Genomic DNA, 27373 nt, shown 5'->3' with positions numbered 1-27373 from the left:
GGAACAGACCCCAAAAGCAGAGTACTCATGGCTCTCCAACAGATAGCCCTAAGTGCCCTTTGAAAATGGGAGATATTTTCCTGCTCATAGTGGACAGAAGGGAGAATGATATCATTAAAGCCCACATTGCATCTCAATGTTCTTGAAGGAAAGGGGAAGAGGTACTTCATATTTCTATAAAATAATTAGTATTGACAGAATGGACTATAATACAGCACTCAGACCAGAGGAGTACTTAACTACCTGGCAGCTTGCTTACTGGATGAAGATAGGAAGCACTGAGGCAGCAATTAGAGAGCAGAGAGGCAAGGCAGGCACATGGCTATGCTCTAACGAGGTATTGACCTCCAAACTGTCTGCTCAGGTGTCTGACGAGACATCCTGTACACCACACTGAGCACTGGAGCATCCCTGGCACAGTCACTGGCATCTCCCTGGGCACACTGGAGAAAGAGCTGGCAGCCAGCACTGACTTGGGAGCACCTTCTCTGCACAGGTTGTGCTCAGTCTCTCTTCCCCTTGCCTTGGTTTCTCTGTGCCTTAAATAAGAGTGTGGTTATAAGCCAAGCAGAGAGCTCTGGCCACGGACAGCATCAGTGATGGAAAAGTACCACCAACAGGGGATGGTGCCTAGGAACTAATCTGCAAGATGCCACATACCATCAAATGCTTTTCCACTGAAGCTCAAGGCAACTGGTTTCAGCACCTTTCTGATTTGCAAATCTCTGAATAATCCTGAAAATTGAAGCCTCGGGGAGAGCTGTGGCTCCTTGCACACCATTTCAGCCTTGTGAGGCTTAGCTTTAAACATCTTTGGGGAAAAAATATTTGCCTTTCAGTCTGAGGTCCAGAGAAAAAGGGCATTAAGTGCCCAAACCTTCAGGATTTCTCCCCACAAAACCAAGAGGTACCGTGGATCTGTTTCTAAACAGCTACTCTTGAGTAGGCCTTGCTCTACCTTATTCCCACCTCCTGGGGGAAGTGTCCTTGCACAGTCCAAAGGCCCTCCTTGTCTCTTGTAGGGAGGTGAAGCAGAAGCAAATGGTCTTTCTGCTTCAAGATGAGCACCTTCCTCCCACCCCTCCTCGGCTCTCCTATTCCCTTTCTTCCCTCTTTTGCCACAGGAGTTTTCCAGCACTGGCTGGTGATGCTCCTCCCCAGGGCAGCCGCAAGCACGTAGAAAACAGGTCGATGTAAAGCCAATGTATTTACACCTGTGCATGTGCTTGTGGCAAACAGCTCACAAGTTGGGCTGACATAAATGATGGAGTATGAGAAATAAAGCTCTTTCCTGCTATGACATTTTAAAACAATTCAACAGGCTTTTCACACCAGGAAAAGCTGGGGCTGTGTGTGCAGGGAGGAATGAACACGCTGCAGCTCTATGCGTGGCTCCAGAGTCAGAAAATTACTCTGCAGTGATGCAAGCAACTGCTTCATTCCTGATATCCCTGAAACAAGGACAGAAACTGGACCAGCAAGGGTTTCACAAGGACACCACACTCTCCAGGGTGTGGGTGCCAAGGCTCTGTAATGATGAAGGGCAGCAAAGGAGCCAAAAGACATCAGGCATCACTGGGCCAGAGTACCAGAATCACTAAGTCATTCTCACTGCCCAGACCAAACTCTGTCAGCACAGCAAATGGTTGTTGGGGTTTTAGGAGTTCTCCTTCTGTTTTCTTTTTCTCTTAAATAATTTTCCCCATACATGTTGCCAGGGGGACAAATTACTGGTCGAAAAACAAATGACTTGGCCACAGGGGGAGGGGTCCAACTGACTACTCTCTTTCACCTGAGCTTATGGGCTGTTAGTTCCCAGCATTTGGATGGAGAGAGAGGCTGAAAGGAATTTGTCAGCACTGCAGGCTTCTGCTTTTTCGGCTGCCTTCCTTCTATCAGAGAAACCCTGGGATTCCCAAGCCCGCCTTTCCCTGCCCCGCTGGGAGCCAGGCTGCGGCCACCCTGCCCCTGTCGCTGCTTCGAGCCTTCGCTGCTCTGTAGCCCCGCACACCCTGCCTGCCCAGACCTCCGGGGGTTCCACTGCAGCTCCGGAGTTTGATACATCTCGTCTGCCACCCGGGATTTGTGCTCGTCCCTGCCGTTCCAGCCTGCTGTTCCCGAGGGTCCGGCCGGACACCGGGATCGGCTGCCCAGGGGTTTGTGGAGCCTTTGTCCCATCCCTTCCCGGGATCCCAGGCCGCCAGTGCCGCGTGCTCCCCGAGCTCGCCCCGGAGCGCCCCCTGCAGCCGCGGGGGAACCATCGCACCTGCCCTGCTCACCGGGAGCCGCCAGCGCCCCTGCCGGCTGCGAGCGGAACTGCACCCGAGGGGAAAGGGCCCGGCAGCCGAGAAGGCTGGGACTGGGTTTGTGATTGTTCGCTGTTACTGCCAGAGTTATTGCTGTTTGTTTGACTGGTTATACACATAGAGATATATAATAGTAAAGAACTGTTATTCCTGTTCCTCATATCTTTGCTTGAAAGCCCCTTAATTTCAAAATTATAATAATTCAGAGGGAAGGGGGTTGCATTTTTTTTTTCATTTCAAGGGAGACTCCTGCCTTCCTTGGCAGACACCTGTCTTTCAAACCAAGACAATGGTTATTTAAGAAATGGATCTGGATTTGGAGGAAACACTAATTTCTGGATATGGAGACTCTGAATAAGCTAGCTAAGGAAATCAAGGCTGCTACAGGGTCTGCTGCAAGTGGTTTAAGACATGAGACCTGCTGGGACATGGCAGTTTAGCATCCAGACTTTCCAGAAACCAAAGCTACAGAGACCTTCAGGTCAAAGGCACGATTCCCACCCCAGCTGATGCCAAACTTCACCCAGTATTCAAGAGCAGCAGCACTTCCCCTGCCACCTTCTCCTGAGAGCAAATCAAAGAGGGCAGTTGGAAGAACCTCATGGGTACCAAGTACAGCATTAAGGTTTTGGACACAGGATTTTAAGGTGGAATCCTGACAAGCCTTTTGACACACTTCTTTACATGGAACACAGCACTCAGACGAGTTTGCTGTCACTGTATGCACAAATTTACTCATTTGAGTAGCAGCAGTACCCACTCCCAGCTTTCTGGTGGCAGGGACCAACACCCTGTGCACCAGGAGGATACCAGGGAGGGAATAACGCATCTTCTAAAGAATATCACTGAGTCAAATAATCTCATCAGCTCTGGGGAATCTCAGCTTCTGAAGTCAGAGCAGCTGGGGACAGACAGTGTCACAAAGCTGCTGCCACATGAATGACAGAGCCATTTAAAAGTAGAGCACTTTTTATTTCTTCTCTTCCCAAAATGCCATTGTCAATCCCAACACACAGGAATGAGAAAGCTTTGTTTTCACTGGAATGTTCCACCAGCAACCACTGGCTTCCTGCAGCAGTAACAAAATAAACCAGATCTTGTCCCCAATGAAAACAGTCGGTTTTTGGTATCGACCAGTCACTGCTTTGCCTCACCTCAACATCCCAGCTGATATAGGTAATCTATACCTAAATCACCTCAAAAGTGGTGCCTGTTTTCACAGCACAATTAATGCAGCAGGAGGTAACAGCCAACACACAAATCCTGCCAACACAAATATGCTGGTTTCATCTTGGGACCTTCTCTGCTGACAGAGCTCGATATTGCTCCACTAGCATCAACATGGGCAAAATAAATCACAGATGATTAAAAACTGACAGCAACAAACCAAAACAACATGGTCCTGCTGCAGTAGTTGATAAATCATATTTAGGTACCAAATAAGCTCTAAAGGAGAGGGTAAACGAAGCCAGCAGAGTATGGAATAAAATTTGGCAGGTGCAATTCTGCTGTCAGAAAGGCAATGGGGCAGGACCATGGCTGGATGGCATCAACTGGAGCGGCAACTCCAAGGCACTCGGGCCATCCCGTACTACTACATAGAGCAAGCAGTTCTTCCCCACACTCTCCTCGTGCAGATGATTTTAGGAAGGGAAGAAATCAGGAATCATTACTGTGCCACAACTCTGAAATACTTTCCCTGCGTAGGCAAGAAACTGCTCCTATCACAGAAAGTATAATTTCAGCATGCATGTGCATAAATGCACAAGGTAAGAACTAAAAATAGAGGTACCCTATTTCCACATATCATGTGGTCAGCAGGTACAGAGAAGGCATAAACAGTGATTCAGCAGTAGCCTGCATGATGCAGGAGGTTGTTTCTTTGCCTCTGCCTTCCTGTTTGTAGCCCTTCCCACCTTTGATGGGTGGGAAGGTCCAGCAACTCCCAAGAGCAATGTCCAGATCTGGCTTGCAAAAAGAGCCCCAGCCCCACAGGGTCCAGGGAGATCTGCCAGCCATGGGGAACTCACTAGCTGCTTGGCTCCCTTGGGAAGGGGGTGATGTAAGGTGGCTGCAAATGCTCTTCACGTAAGGTCCACCTCTCAAGAACACAAACATTTAGAGAGTTTGGTGATGTAAGGTGGCTGCAAATGCTCTTCACGTAAGGTCCACCTCTCAAGAACACAAACATTTAGAGAGTTTCTCTATCTACAGAATTTTTTCTAGTGCAAAGTCTACATGCTAACATAATTAAATGTTTTTTAAACAAGATAGATGTATAATTCATATTTTTGCTGTTTTTTCATTAAGCTTCTGTGTCATATCTACAAAGTGCAATCATCCAAACTGGGTACAAAGAGGTGCGCAGTGTACAATTACAGTGTATGGCTACAGTTTCTGGTGCAAAGTAGTGCTGTGACTCCATAAACACCTCTGGAAAATTGCACAAGACAACACCAAGGACATTTTTTGAACACTGTGAGATTCGTTACATAAACAGCTACAACCTTGTACCCGTGGTTTCAACAGGGACAAGTCAGGTTTTTTTCTGATTTTCACCCCCAAATTTTTGTTAATGTTTGCTTGAGAAGTCAGAAGGAGATACAAAAAAAGAGAATGAAGAGTAGAAATTTCATTTGCATTTCATAAAACCGTAGCTAATCTCTTCAAGCAGAAATTTAAAAAAACACTTCAGTCTTCTCACTGCCCAAGCTCTGTCATTCACCCTTGCAAAGCCAGCAAGGTCTCCCAAGCATCCAGGTGAACAAATCCCTCCTCCAGCCCCCAAATCTTTGAAGGGTTTCCTTGCACAACTGTGACTTACCCCCAGTAGACAGTGTACCTAACCAGGAACAATTAAAGTGCTCAAGGATTTCAACTTAATCACAGAATATATTAAAGTCCTTTCTACTTTCACCTTGACATACTTTGAAGTCTGGATGATTTGCATTTTGATGTCTAATTGAAATGAGGATTGCTGCCTGACAGGCCTTAATCTTCTCAAAAACATAGTTGTTCCTCTCTCCCCAAAACAAGTATTTATCACAAGTTTTACCTTGAATATAGGTCACAGCATTGCAAAGCAAGCAATCAGAGCTGTAAAAAAAACCAAAAAACCAACAAACTACCACGAAGATTCTGTCTAGGTAAAAAGAAACAAATTCAAAAGGCACATCTGTTCTCCTGAGTCACAGCAAGGAAAGATTAATACCATTAACATGAGGGTTATACAGCAAATGAAACAACTGGCTAAAGAAAAAAAGAAATCACTTACAAGTGTCATCTTTCATCATTAAATTTTAATAGGAAAACTACTGTGATTTGCTTAGTCTGAATATATATGCTATGTAAAGAGATCATCTGACATCATTGAGGCATAACACCACAAGATAAATGGAGATGATTTGCCACACTACTGGAGCAGCTGTAACTCCCTCCCAAACCTGCAGCAACCAAACACCAAGGCAGCTGCTTCTGGCTGGCCACTGGCTCTTCTGCCTTTGGCTGAAAGGAAAGAATCAGAGGTCTTACTCTTCTCCTGTCCGTGTGGGCTTTAACAGAGGTCAGCTGAGCTGCTATACGGGTTAAAATGCCCACCTCCTGTTAGTCACAGTTTGGATGTCCCTGAAGCCTGAGCCATCACCAGAGCACAAACATCTGGAGGCCGTGGTTTGCACCAAGAGTGCCCCAAGCAAGGGCAGCCAGAGAACATGCATTTGCATCCCGAGAGAGCCCATCTGGAGCAGAGCCTCACTTCACAGACTCCCAGCAATGCAAAAGTAGGCTCAGGACTCCAGGCTCCCTTCCTTTCATACAGCAGTTGGGTTTTGAGAGCAATAAGGATGAAGATTTTCCTGTTCTGCTTCTGCATTATGGAGCAATTCTCCCTCCTGAAGGAGGGCAGCACCTGTGACAAGCTCAGGAAACGTCAGAGGAGCAGGCTGCAGGCAAGCCAGGCACTGCCCTGCCTATGGAAACAGCAGGCAGCCTGCAATCCACCTGTCCAAACACAAACAGCAGGAAAGGGTGCATGGCTGTTGTGCACAGAGCTGTTAAGATCTATATGAAGCCCCATGTGTGTAAATTAAATGTCAGCTCCTTCTATCATCAGATGTGTACAACTTGTAAGCATGGATTATGCAAGACTATTAACTGTCTTATTTTAAGAAGGAGCAGCTGTAGAAGCTGCTTGGAGGACACAGCAAGTCACAGAAGGGGCAGCCCCTGGTGCTCAGTGTCTGTGTGTGTCTGAGCTACAGCACAGCTAGTCTCACCAGGTCCCCAGTGCTTCCCCAGACCTGCATCCTGCACTAAGCAATTAACTCAGCATCTCATAAGCTCTCACTGTCTTCCAGTGCTCTATGGAGGAAGGAGTAATATTTTCATCACCTTCTTATTGACGACAGCTTGAGAAAGATCTGGATTATTGTGTGAGTTTGTGAAGAAGTGAGCAGAGAGCTGAGCCTGTAACCTGGCCCAAACTCAAGCCCCCAGCCAGTGCCCAAACTGCAAAGCTCTGCCATTGCTTTCACCTTTCACAAGGAACCTGAAACAGCAAACTACCGCTGAGACCAAGGAGCTCCAGGCTGTTTCATTTCAGTAACTTTCTTGTTGACTAATGAGCTCTCACACTCAGCCAGAACCCACAGATGAGGATGCCAGCCTAGAGTAACACTGCACAACCCATGCAAGTCATAAGTGTCACCATGTCAGAGGCAGAGGCCAGCTGCAGGCAGGGATGCTGGATGCTGGCCAGCAGCACAGAGCATTCACCCATCCTCAGCCCCAACCTGCAGAGCACTGCAGGCTACTGAGCTCAGCCCTCCCTGAGCTGACACTGTGCTTAGCAGACGTGCTAAAGCGGTTGATGGAAAGCTCTGGCCATAAATTACCTATAGGATGAGAAGGCTTTTGATACAATTTTACATAAACATTAATTCCTCTGGTCACTATGAATGCTAGTAGGACTGAGTGGCAGGGCTATACACAGCAAATAAGCATGTTGGAACGTAAGAAGTGCTGAAAGGGGAGGCAAGATGGGTATTAAGACCAGTTTCATTCATTGTATGTATCACGGACTTGGAAGAACAAACATCAAACACCATGATAACATTTACTGATGATTCAGATTTGTGTGGGCACTTCAATACACAAGAGGAGGGCAATAAAGTCCTGGACAACCATGAACAAGCAAGCACCTTGGGGGATGATTAAATTAATCTGAGCAATGGAAATGCCACACAACAAAGCTAAGACATAAAGCAAACAACACTGTAAAGGACTTTGCACTCAAGAAACTATATGAGACAAACACAGGCTACTGCTTGTCCTCAATGACCCACCAGGGTGCCAGGCGCTCTACAAGCCCATCAAGTGAAAACTGGTACAGGATACACACGAAGCTCTAAAAAAAGCAATCCCAGTGACACCAGCTGTATGTGCTCCCAGCCCAAGAGACTGTGGCTTTAGAGAAGGGCCATGTCACAAGGGGACCACTGGTGACACAGCGGCTCTGGGGCCACCCTGGCAAAACAAATCCATGCAGAGGACTCCAGGCCACAGCACCTGCCTCCCGCCTGGCTTACCAACTCCCAGTCCCTATTACCAGCTGCTCCCCAGACTCTTGACCATTGCTCCCCATTTGGAAATCATGTGCTTGCCCCTAACTGCCTGGGCAGCCTCACTACACTAAACAGCCCCATCTGATGCAAGGCAGATGCCTTAGAGACACTGAAGCACCTTCCCTGAGCCACCCTGCCCAGAAAAGAGATCACTGGCAGGGTATCAGAGCAGGCACAGAGCCCCTTCCAGGAGACAGATCCCAAGAACACATCAGACTGAGACTGGGGAACACAAAGCATCTGGAGCAGCAACACAAGCGAGGACACGGGAGAAGTCAGAAGTGGCAGAGCTGCCCAAGGCCCTGGAGGCATGAAGATACTAAATTTGATGAGGTTGAGGAAGGGAGCCAAAGGAGCAATAAATAGAGCTAATGAGAAAACAAGGCATGAGCATTCAAAAACCTTTAACACACTACTAAACAGCAATAAAAAGGCAATTAGAATTCCGAGATGCACGGAGGGTAATTGCATGCACTATAAATAGGTGGTGGGAAGACTGTCCTGCTCAGCAGGATCTGATTCACTTTTGGGTGACTTCTATGCAGAACGGAATATTTTGGTGTGCTACAGAAGCTGAGAGAAGGGAGTGTACAGAGAGACAAAATTACAGGAAGAATTTCTATCACTCACATCCTGCTGCATGAAATATGTACCAAGCAGGAGCTTTGCTACAGAGGCTTCAGAGGTCATAGTTTGAGGAACTCCAAATAAAAGTTCAGCAGCAGGGATGCAATGCAGCCTTAGGAGGAAACATCCATTTTATATCAGCCAGCAACATGTATGGCACTGGAGTCCAGGCACTTCAGTGGCTTTCACAATTGATGGAGAAATCCAACAACGCCCATGGACACCCCGTCCTGCTCAGTTCATAACCTTTGAACAAGCACATGCACTTGTAACAGCACTTAAAAACAAGCAAAATCAGAAATTTAAAAGTGTAATTCAGGTGTCAAATTCACTTCCCCCATCCTCCATCATGCCATGACACATTGCTTCTGTTCCCTACCCAGGCATGCTCCACCACTCTGCTCTGCTCATAACCCCCTTCCTGGGTTTGTGTAACCCTCAAGGGGATGCCCATGGCTCAGCCATGCAGGCTCGAAGTAGCTGGTACAAGCAGCAAGCTCCCTGTTTAACAAACAGGCTCACTGATGCCATTCCCTGCCCAGCCTTCCCTCCCTACACCAGTTAGGCTGGAACAAGTGCACCAACTGCCGCTCTCCTTGATGGGCATGTGGCTCAGGCCGTGCAGCAATGTGTCATTGTCTTGGGGTGACTTTATGATGTGTATCCCCTATCACTGCTCTATGCCCAGAAAATCAATCCTGTGCCTTTCTGTGCCTTTAAACTGAGCCCAAGAGGGGGGGAGAAAAAAACCAAGCGAACTTTTCAAAACAGTTTTTCAAGGACACAGATACACGCTCCTCTGCGTTCTCCTGCTGTGGTAGCAAGAGCAGAGGAAGCACCCTTCTTGCTTTTCAGCCAGCTTTCAGCTCCTTTTCTCCAGAGGGAGATGGAGAATTGAACTTTGTTTTCCTGGGTCTTCGGTTTTTCCCTTCTTCTCTTCTGGACTGTTTCAACATCAGAACACACAGGGAGAATTCTCCACCAAGGCCCCAGAGGTGGGCCCACACCCACCCAGCTGCAAGGAGGAGGAGAGAGACCACACCTACAGAAGGACTCTAAAATCTTCCCAGGTTTTCTCTCCACAGCGAGAGGTTTTATTATTCAGCATTATTATTCTTTTCCTGTGTGTTTGTTAAATAAATAGGTTTTTTATCTCTTTCACTTTCCTCCGAGGAAATATTTTTTTCCCCCAAACCTGGTGGGGGAGGGGTGGTTGTAACCTGCCTTCTATCAGAGGATATTTTCCTCCAAACTTGTCCAAACCAGCACAGTCATGAGAGATTCTGGGAAAGAAGTAGCCCTTGGAGTAGATAAAACCCACGAGACCACAGCTGAAGGCAGTGGTAGGGTCTTTGCAGAATTACAGCCAACATATTTCAGAGTAGAAGGTACCACTGAAGTCCAGGAGCCCATAAACAAGCAGAAATCCTACCAGGCAGAGCCTTGGCCAATATAATCCACCACTTAATGATCAACTCAATTCTTTTGAGGACACCAGCTCTCTCTTGAGACAGCTAGAGGCTAGACGAGTATTATTCTCCACCATCCCTGCATAGCCCTGGGCATACCTGATGCAGAGCAAATGGGAGATGGAAAAGGAAAACATAGCCACAACCTGAGAACTGTCAGCAATCCCTCCTCCCTGCCCCAGCTTCTTCACAGGTACCCTTCCAGAGGAGGAAAGTTTGCAGACTGAAGCACCAAACACCTGATAAAGGGAAGGAGCAAAGCTGAAACTTCCCAACTCCAAACTCCCTCAGCCAGGTCTGGTGCCCTTCCCAGCTCCCTGTTCTTTCCCACAGCACAGCATCAGCATTGATTCATGTTTGGGAGCTGCTCTGCCCTCGTGAATGACTGAGAACACACTAAGTTTCTGCAGTCCTAACTCCAGCTAGCTCTTGGCTATGCACCAAAAACCAACCCCGTGCAGCTCAGAACGTCCCCAGATAACAGCAGCAGATGGCTTCTGCCTAGAGGTCTCACTGGCAGATGATGGTCTGCAGAGCCGGGGTGGGCGGCATAGTGCTGGTTTTTCCAGTGTGCACCGCTCTCAGCTTACACAGCCTCGCCCGTGGCTGAAGAAGTGCTGTCTGTGGCCTTCCTTCCTCCTTGCACTGTCACCATGCAGGTAGCAAGGCAGCTAGCTCCTGCTGCATCACCTCATTAGCTTTCTTTCGAGGCAGGGACTAGTCTGTCATCTCTGGTTGCAAGAAGAATGAGAGCAGTCTGCTAGGAAGGAGGGAAGTCTAGGGATGGAGACAATAAAAGCAAACTCATCACGTGCAACATGCAAAGCATTTGTGCCCTCTTGCTGAATTAGGAAAAGGTATTTGGCATCTTAGAAGAAAATTGCCTTTTGCTTGATGTTCTGCTTATGTGATACCCACATCACCTTCCAGCTGCCTAAGTTTTCTGCTGCTGAGGTGTGGGAGGAGCTGACCGCCTGCAAAAGCACATCAGGCAAAGTGAAACCACCTCCTTGCAAAAACTACAGCCCCTGGCAGCATCAGCAGCAGTCTGACAGAACTTCTGGATGGCTGCACCTAATTGTTCCCAAACCATCCAGTATTTTCTGGGCCTAAAACATAATACCTGAATGCTCCTTCCTTCCCAGCCCACATCCATCAGACACCTGAAGGGAGTGCAGAGTGGAATATATGTTGCATCTGGCTGGCTGCTCATGGAGCAGCTTCTCCCCTCCACAGCCACTTGTACCAGCCACATGTCAAGGCTGGTCAGAGCAAGCCCAGAAATTTCTTCCTAAAGTGTCTTTGCAGTATTTACATTAATTTAGCCAACTGTCTGGACAGGGATCCCCCAAATCACTCCTTGGGATAAGAGTTCTAAGCAAAGCACCAGCTGGAAATCAGATGGGTGGGTGCCTTCTTGTAGAACCAACATCAGTGAGCACAGAGCTGTATTTAGGAGCACCGGTCTATCTTCCCTCTAACAGCCAAGTCCCTTTATCGCACCAGGATGCCACCAGCCAGGCACCTTGTCCTCTCTGATCTCAACCAGAGGCTGTATGTTGGCTGTGACACTCCAGGCTCTGAAATGACCCTCATGCACACACCCACATCCCTACCAACAAAGGCAAATCACTGCCCCTCTCTGAGGGACTCCAAGGAAAGCATGGGGCTGCTCCCCTGTGATGTGGAGGTGGGGGAAAACTTGTGGGTTGTGGCCACATGTTGGGGTGCTTTAAGTGCTAAAATCTTTCAACAGGATTGAAGCCTTCTGCACCCCAGGGCAATGCCAACTTAGCATCGTCTGCCTCGGTAACTTCACAAATTCCCCAGGAAAGGGAGAATGGCATCCTACAGGAGTCAGCAAGCCCCACACACCTCATCCATTGAAAACACACACTGCAACAACAGACATCAGTGGTTGCTACAAACTTACAGAATCTGCAAACTCCCAGTGCCATCCTCTCCTGCTCAGTGGGTTCTCAGGATCAAATTCAAATGCTAGAAATCAAATTCAAATGCTAGAGCAGACACTGCTTTTTACAAGGCAACCTGTGAGACTGTTTCAACAAGACAATTCTTAACAAATAGCTTCTTCAATCAGTAGCTCCTCAAAGTGTGTGCCTGGAAAACAGTCTTTCCTCCCTATTACTGTTCTCCCCTCTGCCAGACAGGCAGTCGGGAGCCAAACTACTCCCTTTTATCCCTGCTCCAAGGGATTGAACTGAGCCTGTGCATGCCACAGTACTGCAGCTGCTCTGGATACCAGGCCTCTCTCTCCTGCAGAAGTGCATCAGGCAATGACAACTCCAAAACAAGTACTTCTTTTCCACTGCCAAAAAGTTTATTGAATTTTTTCCCCCCAAGATTCTTCACCTGGCTAAAGACATACAGCGAGCGATAGACTTGCAGGGACAGGATCACTCTGCTCCATGCTTGTAGAGGACCAGATCCAGTTCATAAATGCTAATCCTAAATCATCAGGTGTGGATCTAAATCCCACCCCAAAAGGGAGCAGGACGTGGTCTGCAGAGGGGTCTACAGACAAAGCTAGATTTGAAGACTCTTCCTTTTAGAAAGTCAAAAAGCACCCTGCCCTTGTCCGAATGTCACCCTAATTTAGCACACGAGATCACAAAAGGCCACTGCTGGACCATCAGCCCTGTTTGCCAGGGTATTGCACAAAGGCATTGTGGCATCAGCCCAAAGTCTTACCAAATTCAATGGGGTTCTTTTGAGATCTGCACATAGCATTGCCAGTCCCCAAAGAGAGACACCACAGCACTGTCATTAAAAAAATCCACCCTTCTGGCCAGGAAAAACATGACTAAATCTAAATTTCATTAAGTTTCTTCATTAAATATTAACACTTGGGTATGGAGAGACGCCCATGAGGGTCACTATATACCTGACACCACTAAAAGTCCAAGCGCCCAACCTTACTGTGAAGTAGACAGACAGGTTTTGAAGTATGACAACTACAAACACAGCATCACTTACCCCAAGCTGAATAAATATTTGCATGACACTTTGACTCAGGTGTTTAAATTCTAGGAAATGTCTGACTTTATCAGCCTGAATCACAGACAAACAATACCAGATATTATCACTAAAAGCACCTTTTCAAACAATTTCAAAAGGTTAACATCCAACACTCAGTGACTGCACTTTATGTCCAGTTTTAAGAACAAAGCCCATGCAATTCAGAGGAAAACCCAGCTGAAGCAACCCAAATATCCTGTACCCACAAATAACTTCTTCCTAAGCAAGTGCCAGGTTAGGATGCTTTGCGTATTCTTGTCAGTACCTACAAGGCAACGACAAAGTGGAACTCTCCAGGAACCTTCCATCTCTTTCATCTCCCCTTTCCTACCCTCATGAAGAAGCAGCTGGACCCTATTGCTGGACCTTGGAGCATGCCCTTCAAGAAGGGTGGACCAATTCTGACCCACTGGGAGTCGGTGGTGCCACCTGCATACAGAGCGTCCAAGGTGAGGAGACAATTCTGATTGTCCTGCCATGCCTGCACCACACTCTAAAAGAGCTGGGCAGTGAGGTGGCACTTTCCCTTGGACCTCACCCTGTTCTATTTCCAGGAAGGGAAGACCTTTGAGGGGCCATCCATCAAATCCCACCCACCCTCCTGGGTGACAAATGGAGAGGAGCTGCTCACCAACAGCTGCTCACCTTGTCTGCTGTTTTAAGGGAACTCTACTGTTTTAATTAGTCTTAATTCTCAAAGACACACTAAAACATATGATTTCTAGAGATCACTTTGTGGGTGAAACCCTTGCACTGCTGAAGCCACTAGCTGGATTCACATCGACACCATCCAAGCAACAGCTTTATTGGTCATACTGTATTGATTGGTCTTAACATACTGATCAAGTTTACATAATGAAATAGAAACAGGATGTTTACCTTGTACCACCCTGGACTACACCACTGGCAGTAGCTCTGGGGTTTTTATACATACACTGCTTGTAGCAGAGTTGTGATGGCTGGGCTGCTACTGCTAAATAAGCTAAAAACAAATTAAATATTTCTCCAGCTAAGAAAAATTTGCATAGGGAAATTACTTGCCGACCACTTTCCACTTAGGTACATGGAGAACAAGTGACGCACCATTCAGCAGAAGGAATTACAAGTTGTGCAAGAGGCAAAGTGCTTCGAGGAGAGTGTCTAGACTACGCAAAGCAAGGCCATAAATTACACCTTTTGGAAACGATGGGCTTTAGCAAGGCTTGGAGCTGCATGATCTGATAAGTCCTCTCCACTCTGAGTTCGTAACATCTCTGGCCCAAGAGGTGCCACCCACAATAACTGAAATGTCAGGCTATGGATCAGGAACTGCAAAGTTTTACAACAGCCAAAGACCAAGCTCACAGCCTATTTAATTACCTGCTTCACAATCCAATAAGTTGCAAGTATATAAATAGCCAAAGTATGACAAATATTTAATATCTCCTGGAATTAAATTAAGATAAGACACTGGCAAAATAAATGATGTGTTTTAACTGAAAACAACCATTTTCTGCAGATTCCAGACAATTTAAGCACAGTAATCACATTCTGCACTCCACACTGCTAAGCAGCACAGCATCCTCCCCATGGTGATGCTCCGCAAGCAGGCTCACCTTCACTTCAGGGTTGGCACAGAGCTAGGGACAGACCCAGCCAAGAGCCCAGCCACACACAGAACTCTCATTTGATGGTGGCAATGGCCTGTGCCCACACTGAGCCATCTAAGTGGTGAAGCCAACCCCTAACTACTCTTCCAGGTTTGTATAGGTATAGCACTAATAATTATCCTGCAAGCTTTGATGCAACTACAGAGCAGAGCATAAGGTCCAGCTCATGCTTGAGAGCTGCCTGGACCTTGCATCTACCTCTTAAACAGCACTAGACAGCAACTGAGGAACAGACAGAAAACAAGCAGAGCATCATCTTTACCTCTCCTGCCCTGCAGAGCTGAGAAAACCAAAAATCTCCAAGGGTTTCTTGGGACCAGCAGAGCGGAATCTGACCACAAAAACAAATTCCTCCAGCAGAAAGCTCCTAAAACAAGTTCCAACACCAGCTGAGACAGGGTCTGTCCCAGAAGAACAATGTGTTGGTGGTTTTATGAGAGAACTTGTGTAAATATGGCAGAAGTAACAATCCAACCCATGATAAGAAAGAAGTATGCGACTATTTGGAAGGCTGCACTAGCTTTACTATGTTCCTAAATGTTGTAGCATCTGTGTACCTGCTGAAATGGCAGAAATTCAGTATTTTAAGATGCGTCGTAACCAATTTAACAGTTTCTGACCCCTCACACCTGTTCTGCATTAAGCACTGTGCTTAAATCAGTCACCATTCAGCAAAGCACAAGCTTAAGCGCTTTGCTGAATTTGACTGAGAATTTTGCTAATGCACTTGACGTCATCCCACAGGCTTACACAGGGACCCAAATCATGCGCCACTTCTCCCAGGAGTAGCCCTGGTAATCTGCAACAAATCTGGAACTTTTTTCATCCCACATTTATCCCACTGGGAACTGATTTACTCTCCTGCCTGCCTACTCCCTTGCTCTGCAGAAAGGAAAACAGGCAATGGCAACCACGACTGCAGCGATATCTGACCTAATGTGCTCTCCACATTTTATCTCCTAACAAGTTCTTTCTGCTGCCCCTTTCCCAACAAGTGTTTTCAGTTTATGCTGTTTTGAAGGAGCAAACACCAATTCCAGGGCTGGGCTGTGCCTTTTGACTGCCGTGCTGTGGAGGTATTTAGCAAGAGGTACAACCCACACCCAAGGATGCTTGTCCAGCATTCCTAGGCTGCCAGCTGAGCTCTCTTCCCAAAGGCTTCAGACAGTTGGGATCAAGTGGGAAGAGGCACCAAGCACAGCTGGTTGTCTCAACTCTACTTCCAACAAATCAGCATGAGCTAGAGAAAAGACCACACACATCCTGGGCAAGCAATTACCAAGCTCAGTGCCATCTGCAGTAATAAAACACGTTGTTCTGAGAGCCATGGAGCTGGCAAAGCCACTTTCCTGCTGAGCTGCATCATGAGGCTGGAGCCTTCAATGTCCAGCAATATTTTAAGTTCTGATGGGAGTTTTTCCTCCACATTCAGTAGGTCTCTTGCTCAGATTCCCCAGTGTCTAGTAAGGGCTGCCCACACACTGCACCCTTCTCCCACCTGGGGTAGAAGATAAAAACAAAATCTCCCTATTTCACCAAGCTTTACAGGGATAAGTATCTTGCAGACCACTGTCTGCGTCTCAAATGTGCCTGGAATTCAGTGGTGGCTTAAAAAAGAAACCTAAGTGGGAAGTAAGACAGCACAGGCAGGTATCTAATAAGCCTTTTTTCCCTTAGGAAATACTGCTAGTGAGATGTAAATAGAAGAACTTACAGGTAGATGTCACAGATGTGTAGTTACTCAAGTGGAGCCTTACCCCATAAACATCAAAATAAACCCAAAGCAGAGGTGTAGACTTGAACATGCTGATCTAAAAAACAGTTTTTCCTCTATTGCTGAAATTTCTGGGGTGTCAGGATAAGAAAAATACCAGTTCTGAGTGGCGCCTGCTTAAATTCATCTGGAAATCTGAAACAGTTTGCTGCTGGTGTAAACAAGCAGTGCTGTCGTGCTTCACATGCAATAAATACCCAGCTACACCATCCATTTACACTTTTCCGCTGCTCTCTTTGCTCTCATATACATTCTAATTTATCAAACAGCAGGTAATTACCTTTGTGGTGCAACAGCACCTTAACTACATAGTTCCCTTTATTCCAAGGTGGTTCATGAGTGCTGCAGAACACCAGGCTGCATTTTCCAGCTCCTGAGCACTACACACAGGTGTGTGGCTCACAACCAGTGCCCGCTGTGCCAGTGCATTCCCAGCACCAGAACACGTGGCCCCTGGGTCTCCGGGCACCAGCCAGCTCTGACACAGCAGCACTGCAGGATCAAGGGGGGAGGATTACACACCTCAGGAGAGGTACCACAAGGATCTACAGCCTAGGCAAGAATTTCAGTGCTGCAGCCACAAAAAAAATCAATGCTTTCTTATCTGAGAAAATTGCAAAGAAGGTGAAGCTATAGAAGCTGCCTGGGCTCTGGGAGCCTGGCAGGGGCTGACTGCAATACAGCCCATTTCAGCTGTGGTCCTCCAGCTGTGGTGGGGATGGGCTGGCTCTTATCAGGTAACCCAGCCAGGAAACCACTCCACAGGGCAACAGCGTCACTGCCTCACCTGCAAAGCCATGGTCACCTGCCTAGGCTGTGCTTCTGGTGGCAGCATCTTCTGTGCTACAAGGGGAGAACTATGAGCCAGGCGAAGCCAAACCTCATCCTTCGCCTTCCAGCACTGGGCAGAACTTGCTGAGCAGGGCTGGGGACAGGTCCCCAGCACTCACTGCTGCACAGTTCTGCCCAGACACTTCTGCGGTGGCACCTCCTTGACGTGGGTGTGGGCTCTGAGCAGCCTGGTGTGAAGCCAGGTCCCCTCACCTGGGCAGAGCTCCAGTGGGGCTCCCAGATGCCCTGTCCATGGGCAGTGACTGGAGTGGGCAGATGGGCAGGTTCAGGCCCTGGCATCTCCAGGGGCCAACACATGCAGTGGATCAAGCAGCCCCCTCTGCAGCCTCTCTGTCCAGCACCATTGGGAAAGGAGGGAGCGTGGTCCTGCACACCAGTCTGGAGGCTGCAAATGACAATGCTTGGTGGTCTTCTGCTCCCCATTTCTTCAAGAACGAAACAATTCCCTGGTAAACAACAAACTGTAAAGGTGGAGAGGCAAATAGCACATGGGAAAGGAAGCAGTTTATCCCTCCTCTGCTGACCAGCAAACTGACCCAACAGCCTCCATTAGAGCAGGACCAAAACCCAGTCTTCTCTCACCTTTCCGCTAAAAAGCAAAATGCATTTGTTCTACTCTGGTGAGTCTTGAGCACCTGATAGTTTCATCATTACTGAAGATCCAACCAATATACTGCAACTGAAGCTCAGTGCTCAAGAGGGATCAAGTCCCACACCTTCACCCTCTGGTCCCCCTCCAGCCAGAAAAGGAAGGGTGCACTTTCCCAGAGGAATGTGTGAGGAAAGCAAAGCAGAGGAGCACACAAAGTTCATCAACAAACTCCAGGCTCTGGCAGTTCTTTAATTGACTTCAACAGGAGTCATGACTAAGAAAAAAGGGCAAGGATCTATTCCCAGCATGACAACTGAATACAGGGATATAGAGAAGACAAAAAACCATAATTAATTCACCTTTAAAAGGGTGTTTGACATGTGTTATCATGTTAAATTTAGCTTTCCCAATTCCACTTCACTGCTAAGTTTGAGGGGAGATGATCAGCCCCCAAGACACACCTATTTTAGCTACATTAATAAGCCAGACATGTTTCCCTATGTTCTTCATTTCACAGAGAATGGATTATTTCCTTCCAAGATCCTGTGTAACTTCCACATACCCTTGAGTATTGCTGCCAGTTTGTAATTTTTCTCATTACTCCTCATTTCTTTGTTTCACCTGCACTTTATTCCCCACCTTTTCCTCTTCTCTCTTGTCCTTTCACAGTGCACTATTTTGATTTCAGGGACTATAAACTGTCCTTCCCAGTCACTCTCCTCTGGACCGCTAAGATGCTGCATGCTCCTTTGGATAAACCACTTGTCAGTTTCAGATCACTTTCATGTGAGAAACAGTTGCAGGATTTACTTGGTTTTATTTCAGCGAAACTAACAGTAACGTAAATTTCATCATCTTTCTCTAACACAAAGAAGTTGCACAGGAAACAAAAGCCAAAACTACTTTGGAAATTCATAATCTATTGGAAAGGATTGTAGGCAAAAAGAACAGATAAAAGAAACTCCAAACCTGGCTATAATTTCAGTTATGTACTTTGCTCAGCAAACAAAAGCAGATCATTCAACCTTCCAGCAACACCAGATTGTCCTATATTGCCTTTAAACTACATGATACATTACAGATACACTTTCCTACCTCCGTATGTTGCAATGACTAATAATAGTCCTGTGGTGTAGCAGAACTGAACGCTGTTTGCATCAATACATCCAGGAGTCTGCCTGAATTGTAAAGGTCATTTGTAAACACAGAACAGTATCAAGGCTAAAACTGCAGTCTAAGAAACTCAACTGAAAATGGTGACAAAAAATAGGCCAGCTGTTTCAGAGAGCTACATTACATCACAGACCTAACTCTGGCTGCCACAGGGAAAAAGTTGGCTGCATTTGACTGAAAGATCCTGTGTCCAGATCCAGGAGAAACTTAATTTCTGCCCTGGCCCACAAGCTTGTGCCTCAGAGGAGAAACAAGCTTCAAGACAGCTCCTGGAGATGGGAAGCCCAGGTGAAGTGCTCCTGTCCAGCCTCTGCCTGGAGCAGCACATGGCTCTGCCATGGGGACACACCTGGGGAGGAAGAGCCAGGACTGTGGCAGAGACTTCATCGCAAACCTCTGCTGATGCATTTTGCTGGGAAGCCAGTCTTGAGGAGCTTGCCACACATAAACACTTGCAAGAAGTTGAAATGAGACTCGGCAACTCCCCAAGTCAGTGCCAGCACTCCCAGTTAAGCAAACTTTGCAGTAAACACGGAGTTGTGGAGTCCCTTTGCAGGAGGCAACAGCACGTGCCTGGTGTTTTCCAGCAATATGACCCATTTCTCTCCTTTCGACAACCTTTAGATGGCCAACATCTCAAACTTCCCGATCCCGATGTTGCGTAACTAGAAGCAACGATATAAGTCACTGCGCTGGCTCTGTGTGGAAGACCACGCCGGGGAGCAGCACGGAGGGTGACAAGGGGTCAGGGGGCTTCCCCGGGCCCCGGGACAGGGCAGCTGCCAGCACACTGCACCACGTGGGCCCAAGGTGCCCTATGCTGGGAGTGCCCTTGGGGTGCCCGGGGAGCTGCAGGCCTGGGGAGCAGCAGAAGAGGCAAGGACTGGGCAAGGATGCAGGCAGAGGAGTATCTAGAGGAGCGTGCAAAGGGGTAGGTCAACAGCGGGTAGGTAAGAAGGGGGCAGGCAAATGGGCGGATGGCAGGGGCAGGCCCACCTGCCAGAGGTGGGTGATGGAGAGGCAAGGCCTGGGCGGCAGGGCAGAGCCGGGTAGGACAGGGCAGGGCAGTGCACGGCCGGTACCTTCTGCTGCCGGCGGGCCATGTCGGTGGGCTGCTTGGCGTTGAAGGGGTAGGCGATGCAGCGCATGACGAAGACGTAGAGCTGCAGCTTCTTCTTCCTCTCCTCCTCCTCCCGCTGCAGCCGCTCCAGCTCATCCTTCTCCTTCTCGCTGGCCACCGAGGGGCTGGGGCTGGCGGGCCGCGCCGCGCTGCTGCCGCGGCCGCCGGGCTGCAGCCCCCCGGCGCTCCCACCGCCGCCGGCAACGCCGCCGCCGCCGCCGCCCGGGCCCTCGCCGGGGCGGCTAGGAGAGAGCCGCGCCGCGGCCGGCGCCAGCGGCTCCTTACCGCTTTCCTCCTCCACCAGCTCCTCCGACTCCTCCTCGCTGGACGACGGGTCCAACATCGCGGCGGCGGCGGCTGGGCTCGGCCGGGCGAGCTCTGGGCTGCGCTCAGCTGCGCTGCGCTCGGCGCGGCTCTGTCCGTGCCCGGCTCCGGCTCCGCGCGCCGCCGATCCCCGCGCGCGCCCCCGCGCCGCCCCGCCCCGTGCGCGCGGGCGCTGGCCGCGGTGCTGCACGCGCGGGGCGAGCCGAGCGAGCGCCGAGCGCGACCCGCGCATGCGCAGTGGGGGCCCGTCGGCCCCGTGGCGGCGGGGTCTGGGCGCTGTGGGGTGACGGGCCGGTGTGTGGGTGACGGGCCGGTGTGTGGGTGACGGGCCGGTGTGGGGTGACGGGCCGGTGTGGGGTGACGGGCCGGTGTGGGGTGAAGGGCCGGTGTGTGGGTGACGGGCCGGTGTGTGGGGTGACGGGCCGGTGTGTGGGTGACGGGCCGGTGTGTGGTGAAGGGCCGGTGTGGGGTGACGGGCCAGTGTGCCCGCGGTTTCCCCCCAGCCCCACACTGGCACTGCTGTGCCCGTGGTGTACCCACAGGAACCACTGTACCTCCGAACCTCCGCAGCCACACACAGACCCTGCTGTGTCTTCAATGTCCCCACGGACATCAATGTCCCTGCTACGCCCCTGGTGCGCCACAGCCCCACACGGGCATTACTGTGTCCCCACAGCAGTCTGGACCACGCGAATCCCCTCAGGCCTGAGGCTCATAGCATTTGTTTTCCACCAAGCAGATCTTCTTGCCCCTCAGTGCAGCTAAAAGTCTTAATCGAAAAGTGATGCTGCTGATAAATATTTTTCCCGAGTCACTAATTATTACACGTGTAACAATATCGTGGTATTCTGCTTTGAAGATTACCTGGGGCAAGCTGAGGACTTCAGGAGCTGCTGTGAGAGATGAGTCAGTGAAGACATCATGTGTGCTCAATGGTTTAACTTTTGGCGATTTTCAGATCTGATTGAGACTTAATTTATGTGTATGTGTGTACTTGTGGTCGGTGGGTGTTTTCGAGGTTTGGTTTTTTCTACTCAATTAGCAGTGCTTCTTTTCTAAATGTCAAAATAGCTGTCACCTGTTAATTGATGTTAATAAGTATTTAGGGAGAATAGATAAACATGGACTCATGGTGATGGAGCTGTGAGAATAGCTTGCAGGAGAGGAGACAGGTACTGCTTCTCGTGATGTGTTCCAGTGTTTTCACAGCAGCTGGGCTTTCTGAGCTTCTTTCCTACTTCTAGTTAAAAGCTCTGTGTAGCCAAATGAGTCTGGAAAAACTTCTGGGTTCTGCATTTCCAAAAGCCATCAGAAGTGGCTGAAAAATTGGCATAGAATGCAAAAAGTGGCTTTCTCCATTTCCATCAGCCTTATCTGCTAGAGCTGTGGCATTCTGCACATCACCTTGCCATGGTGTGTGTCCTGCCAGCAATGTGGGAAGACCTGGGGATGACAAACTCTCTGTGGGGAAGAGCAAAATAGCAAAGTTCCCGCAAACAAAGTTTTCCATACACTTCCCATTGAAAGGAGCTGGTCCAAGCTGAAGTTAGGAAAAGATTTTTCAGCCCCTCTCAGCCTTTCTCAGTATCTTTTCACTTCATGCCTCCCTATTTATTGTCTTCCCAGACGAACAACTAGAAGTGCCCTGATGTCATTGCTGTGATGCCAATAACCCTGCTTGCCCAAGATGTAGTGTAGTTGTACTGCCAGTCCCTTGCTAGGGGGACAGGTCATACAGCGCCTGCTAGTGCCATTTGGCCCCTAACATGGCTAATGCAAGGATAACTACCACAAGGGTGATGAGATGTCTCAAAAGTCTCCTCCTCAGCACAGTTATCTTATTTTTTTAGTTGTCTTTTAGTTTTGCATTCCTTTCTTTTGATTGATGCCAATTTTATATTATCCCTCAGAAAAAAACCCTAGTCCTGAGTCCAGTTGTGCCAACTGGGAATGCAGAAAAAAATTGAATAAATTACATCAGTGCCTATAATGATATTATCTATAGGTGATCCCACAACAGAGGAGAAAACACAAGTCTTTGGGATTTTCAAGAAAGAAATGTCATTTTTTGTATAGGAAAATGGAAAAAAATCTGTGACATGAGGCTGCAGGTGCTCTCCCTCCTAGTTGAGGAGGCATATGTTCAGAAGCTGCAGCTATCTGTCCTCCCTCTCATAGACAACACAGCAACAAAGCTCTCTCAGATGATCAGAGGAAAATTGGACCGTTTTTTATGAAAGGTTCTCTTTCTGTGGTTATTGCTCTGATTATTGAGGTAACTCTGCAGAGGTGGATTCACTAGAGGAAAGCAGCTGGGGATGACAGAAATAACCTTTGCTGGTAGGCACATCACAGACATTGAGTATCTAACTATAAAGACAGATTGACTTTTCTGACAGATTGTCAGAAAAGATTCCTTAAATTAATTGATGCAAAATAGATATATACAACCACCAAAAAACCACACATGTTCTTTTTGAAGAGCCTTCAGAATTATATTTATCCTTTAGTGGGTGAGATTTGGCTCACTAGAGAACTTTGAACTTGGTTATGTTTTGAAAGGCCTGACTGAATATCCGGCTATGGTTCATCTGGAAGTTTTCCTGGTCCAGAGAAGCAGGGACACATCACTGTCAATGTGACTGACACTTTATTTCCTTAATTCACACAGCCATGTTTTCACAATGACTGTGTCTGAAGGTACGGTTACAACATTCATGCTTTTACTGACTAAGGAAAGAGTCAGGTCAAAAATCCTCAGGCCTCTTGCTTTCTGTTTCCAAATGCCATACTTGTCCGGGCAGATGTATGCAGCTTCCTCTAAAACATCTCTCACTTACAGCTGGTTGCATCTTATTGCAAGGCAGTCTGTCTGGCATTATGCAGGAAGGGAAGCAGTAGAGTGATTGTGAAAATTATGTGTGCCTAACTTCCAGTGGTATTATTTCATGGTGGATACTTGTGTAATTACCCATCACAAGTGGGTAAATGTAGATAAATAAGAGCATTAGCTACGTAATTTTTGATGTTATATTGATTTTTATTGCTGTTTTCTCAGGATGCTAAAACAAAGGGTCTTTGGGTTAAAAGGATGGCTAATGTTGGGTAGTTCGTTTTCAAGATGAAACACAGCTGCAAAACCTGTGGTCCTTTCTAGCTTATCACTTTGGAACAGGCTCCAGGAGGTTTTAAAAATCTGCCCCTACATATTTGTTCCCAGCATCATGAGTTAATTGCATCTGGTAAAACACTTTCCAGAATAATTACTAAATGAGGTCCAAAGTACCTGCATTACCGGCTGTCTTTCAAGTTCCAGTAAGAGGCAATACTCACCATGTGGGAATACTCCACCTCTGTGCCTGTGCCTGTTTACACTACAAACAAGGGGCAGCAAATACACGCACACCCATCCCTGCCAAGGGCGAAATGCTTCCCACCTCTCATGGTTGGAGCCATTGCAGCTGCATAAAGGAGATTCCAGGTGGCCTCAGGTATCAAAAACAGAGTTGATGAAACATAGTAAAAGTATTTTGTGAAATGTTTCAAATTTTTTTCCATTTTATACAGTGTCAGAGGGAAGAACCTGCTGATATTAGAAAAAATCACTATTGTAACATTTGTATCTCTCTCCAGTTATTCCCATTAGACAGGGGAAATCAGTGTAGATAAGGATTTGTGGAAATTGCTGTAAAGAAAAGCAGAGCTTAAGCAGAGGCCCTGGATTTGGGAAGAGTTCCTGTGTATGTGGCACTGGGTGCTGTGGCACTGCCTGTGCAAGCAGGAAGGCAGGACCCAAGGCTTGGAAGAAACCCTCAGAATGAGTGAACTCCACTTAAAGCAGCCATTTGGGAGAACTTAACAGAATTTCTCCATCAGGGAGGCTCACATTTGCTTGAAAACCAAACAAACTCACGCTCTTTTTATTAATCCTGGTTAAAGGCCTAAAGTAGAATAATTATGAAAGCTGGAAGCAATTAGCACCTTTGTAAAATCTATGTGCAATGATGGCAGGGAGTTGCGGGGACTGTCTAGAAGAAGGAGAGAGTAAGGCTCATCTCTTGTGCTGTTTGGCCTCCCCTGAGATCCCTTGTGGCCATGGAATATGATAGAATCATAGAATTGTTAGGGCTCAAAGGACCAACCATTAACCCAATACTGCCATATTCACCACTGAATCATGTCCCCAGGGGCTACATCCACACACCTTTAGAGCACTTCCAGAGATAGTGATTCCACCACTTCCTTGGGCAGCCTGTTCAAATGCCTGACCATGCTTTCAGTGAAGAAATTTTTCCTTAATATCCACTCTAAACCTGCCCTGGTGGAATGTGAGGTCCTTTGCAAATCACTTGCACTGAACATGAGATTTGGAAGCAAAGTGAGAGCGCAGACTCTGCTGCTGGGGCACTCATTGCTTCTCCCTGCTGGTCACCCACTGCACACACTAGCCCCTAACCCTATTCCAGTTCAGATGGTGCTGTTTTAATGAGCCTGAGACGATTTGCCTTATATGTGAAGTATGCTGGGTATGGATCAGAAAACACTTCTGGAGGGGTGTGCAGAGACCCCAGCTAGAATTCACCCTCACTTTGAGACTGACTGCAGAGCAGCTCCTGATTTTTGACTGTGCTGCCCAGTGCCAACCCCCCAGGAATCACACTGGTGCCTGCTGGCTGCAACTCTTGGTGCTTATAGGAGTCCAGCATCTGAGATCGTTTGTTCTTCTGGCTCTTACCTACTGCAAATTTGGCCCTGTGCCATCAAAACATGAAATAAGTTTTTGCTCGGCTGTACCTCTTGCTTTGGAAAAGCAATTTTGCAATAGAGTTCTGAGTTTTGTACGGTATCAGGTGAAAATGGAAGGAAAAAAAGAGGAAAAGCAGGTGGCAAAGACTCTACTTAAAAATATCTTACAGCTCATAAAAATGAGAAATTTCAGTAGTAACTGAAAGAGGAAGTAGAGGAGCTGCTGAGGGCCAGCCTGTCTTAGGCTGTGCAACAGGTAGGGCCAAGTAAATGGTACCTTCCTGAGGACTTGCTGCCTTGTCCTTGGTCACATCCTGTGAGGGGCTGGAGAGTTTGCACCTTGCAACAGGGCAGTTTGAAGAACTGGGTAATGGGAGTGTGTGAGTGGGCAGGTTCGACCTGCACGTCCTTTGATTCAGGCATGAATAGAGTCTGGCTAGAGGGTGCCACTGGAAAACACTGCCTCTTGGTAATAACATTCATTTACAGAGCAGAAATAGGAATCCTGTTGTGTCCTAGGTGCCATTTGTTTCACTGTTTCCTAAAATAGCACAGAAAACAATCCTTGTTTCTTGGTGACAGCATTATAATAGATTTCTGTGTCTCCCAAACAGAGTGGATTAAACTGGTGCTCTTTTCACCTGTTCATGCACACTCAGCTAATATTTACATTGGGATCCTGGCGGCACCAGAGTTGTGGCAGGAGCAAAGCAGGGGCCAGCCAGAGCTGCTGGCCTTTCTTAACCCTTGACATCAGGGAAGTGTGGAATGGGGAAGGGAGGCACTGCGGGACACCCAGCTGCTGCAGCTGCGGATGGTGCAAGAGCTGGGTGCCACTGCTACAGTTCAGCATTTCTCTTACCAGTGCTCAGCGTGCTCCTTGCCCTGCATGCATACAGAGCATTTACAGCACAGGGCTTCCTGAAATATCAAGGGTATGCAAGTTTCCTTTCTTCAGCAAACTGCCACCTGAAAGGGAAACTTCCAGCCAGCTGAAGGTCAGTCTCTCACAGTGGGACTGGTTGTCTGTGTCCTATGCAGTGGTAGCAGCCCACTGGGACTGGCAGAACATTGGAAAGATGGAGTTCCCCTCTCTACCTGCACTGCTGGGAAACTGTGGTTTGCAATAAGAACACCTCCAAATCTTTTTCTTGATGGTGTGTTTGAAGGTGCTTTGGAAAGGCTTTTCAGTCCCCGGAAAAAGTCTGTTGAGCCATCATTTTCTCTCTCTTCTCCCTCCTTTGCAGGTGCCAGGTTCTGCTCTTCAGACCTGATTAGCATCTGCAGGAAAATGGGCACTCCCACAGCATTCAGGTTCTGGACTCAGAAATAGCCCTGTGTGCTGAGGTAGGAGTACTTATTCCACTCTGTAAGTGGATTTAGATACACCACAGCTGCAGCTGTGTGGGAGGTGCTGTTGGCTGGGTTTGAAGCAGCCCTGGCCTCCACAGGCAATGTTGCTGCCTCTCAACCCTCTGCTTTCTACAGTCCTTCTTTGGGAAGGAGACAACCGGCGCATTGGCTTTGATGCCTCCTGTGCCTGGATGCTCATGATGATCCACCTGATGTGTTTCTTTCAGGTATCTATTACTGCTCAGAGGCACTTCAAGAGTAAATACTGCAGGGAGAGAAGAGGGGATGTACTATAAGAGGCATGTAAGGGCAGAGACAGAGAGGGAGATATTGAATCACCTTCTTTGATAACACAAAGCAGGAGATGGGGAAATTTAAGAGTGATGGGAAACATACGAAATGCCCTGTGTCCCCTGCTCTCCTCCCCAGGCTTGGGCAGATCTTCCTTGCCATCGAGAATGCACTTGGTCCTCACACTGATTCTGGTCTTTTCAGCCTCTTCCTAGGGTTTATTATACCAGGTCTGAAAATAAATAACAACAAATTAGCCTGACCCAGCAGGCCCTGAAAGAGACCAGACTCACTTGATGTCTGCAGCTACTCAGCAAAATCCACAAGTGAACTGTTTATCTCCACTTTCTGGCCAGACTGGCAGCATTACATCTCTGTCAGGTTCAGCACCGAAATCCTTTTCCAAACCCTATTGAGAGGATTGTAGCAATATTTTG

At 47.9% G+C, this 27373-nt stretch overlaps 1 protein-coding gene across 31 annotated transcripts in view; it reads right to left on the bottom strand.

Moving 5' to 3' along the window:
• The window catches only part of CADPS (calcium dependent secretion activator), a 210941-nt gene extending 190287 nt beyond the window's left edge, over positions 1-20654 (bottom strand). For 18 of the 31 annotated variants that reach the window (XM_048315787.1, XM_048315790.1, XM_048315795.1 and 15 more), the window contains exon 1: positions 20185-20654. In XM_048315787.1, the coding sequence (XP_048171744.1) occupies positions 20185-20565 (381 nt within the window). In that variant the 5' untranslated portion in view covers positions 20566-20654. The remainder of the gene's footprint in view (positions 1-20184) is intronic. The other 13 variants (XM_048315801.1, XM_048315803.1, XM_048315805.1 and 10 more) reach the window with 1 other exon arrangement.
• Between the last annotated feature and the right edge of the window lie 6719 nt (positions 20655-27373).

This window comes from Corvus hawaiiensis, chromosome 11 (genome assembly GCF_020740725.1).
Source record: "Corvus hawaiiensis isolate bCorHaw1 chromosome 11, bCorHaw1.pri.cur, whole genome shotgun sequence".
NCBI classification, from domain to species: Eukaryota; Metazoa; Chordata; class Aves; order Passeriformes; family Corvidae; genus Corvus; species Corvus hawaiiensis.
Note: the sequence above shows the minus strand (reverse complement) of the source record. Positions and strands in the feature narration are given on the sequence as shown.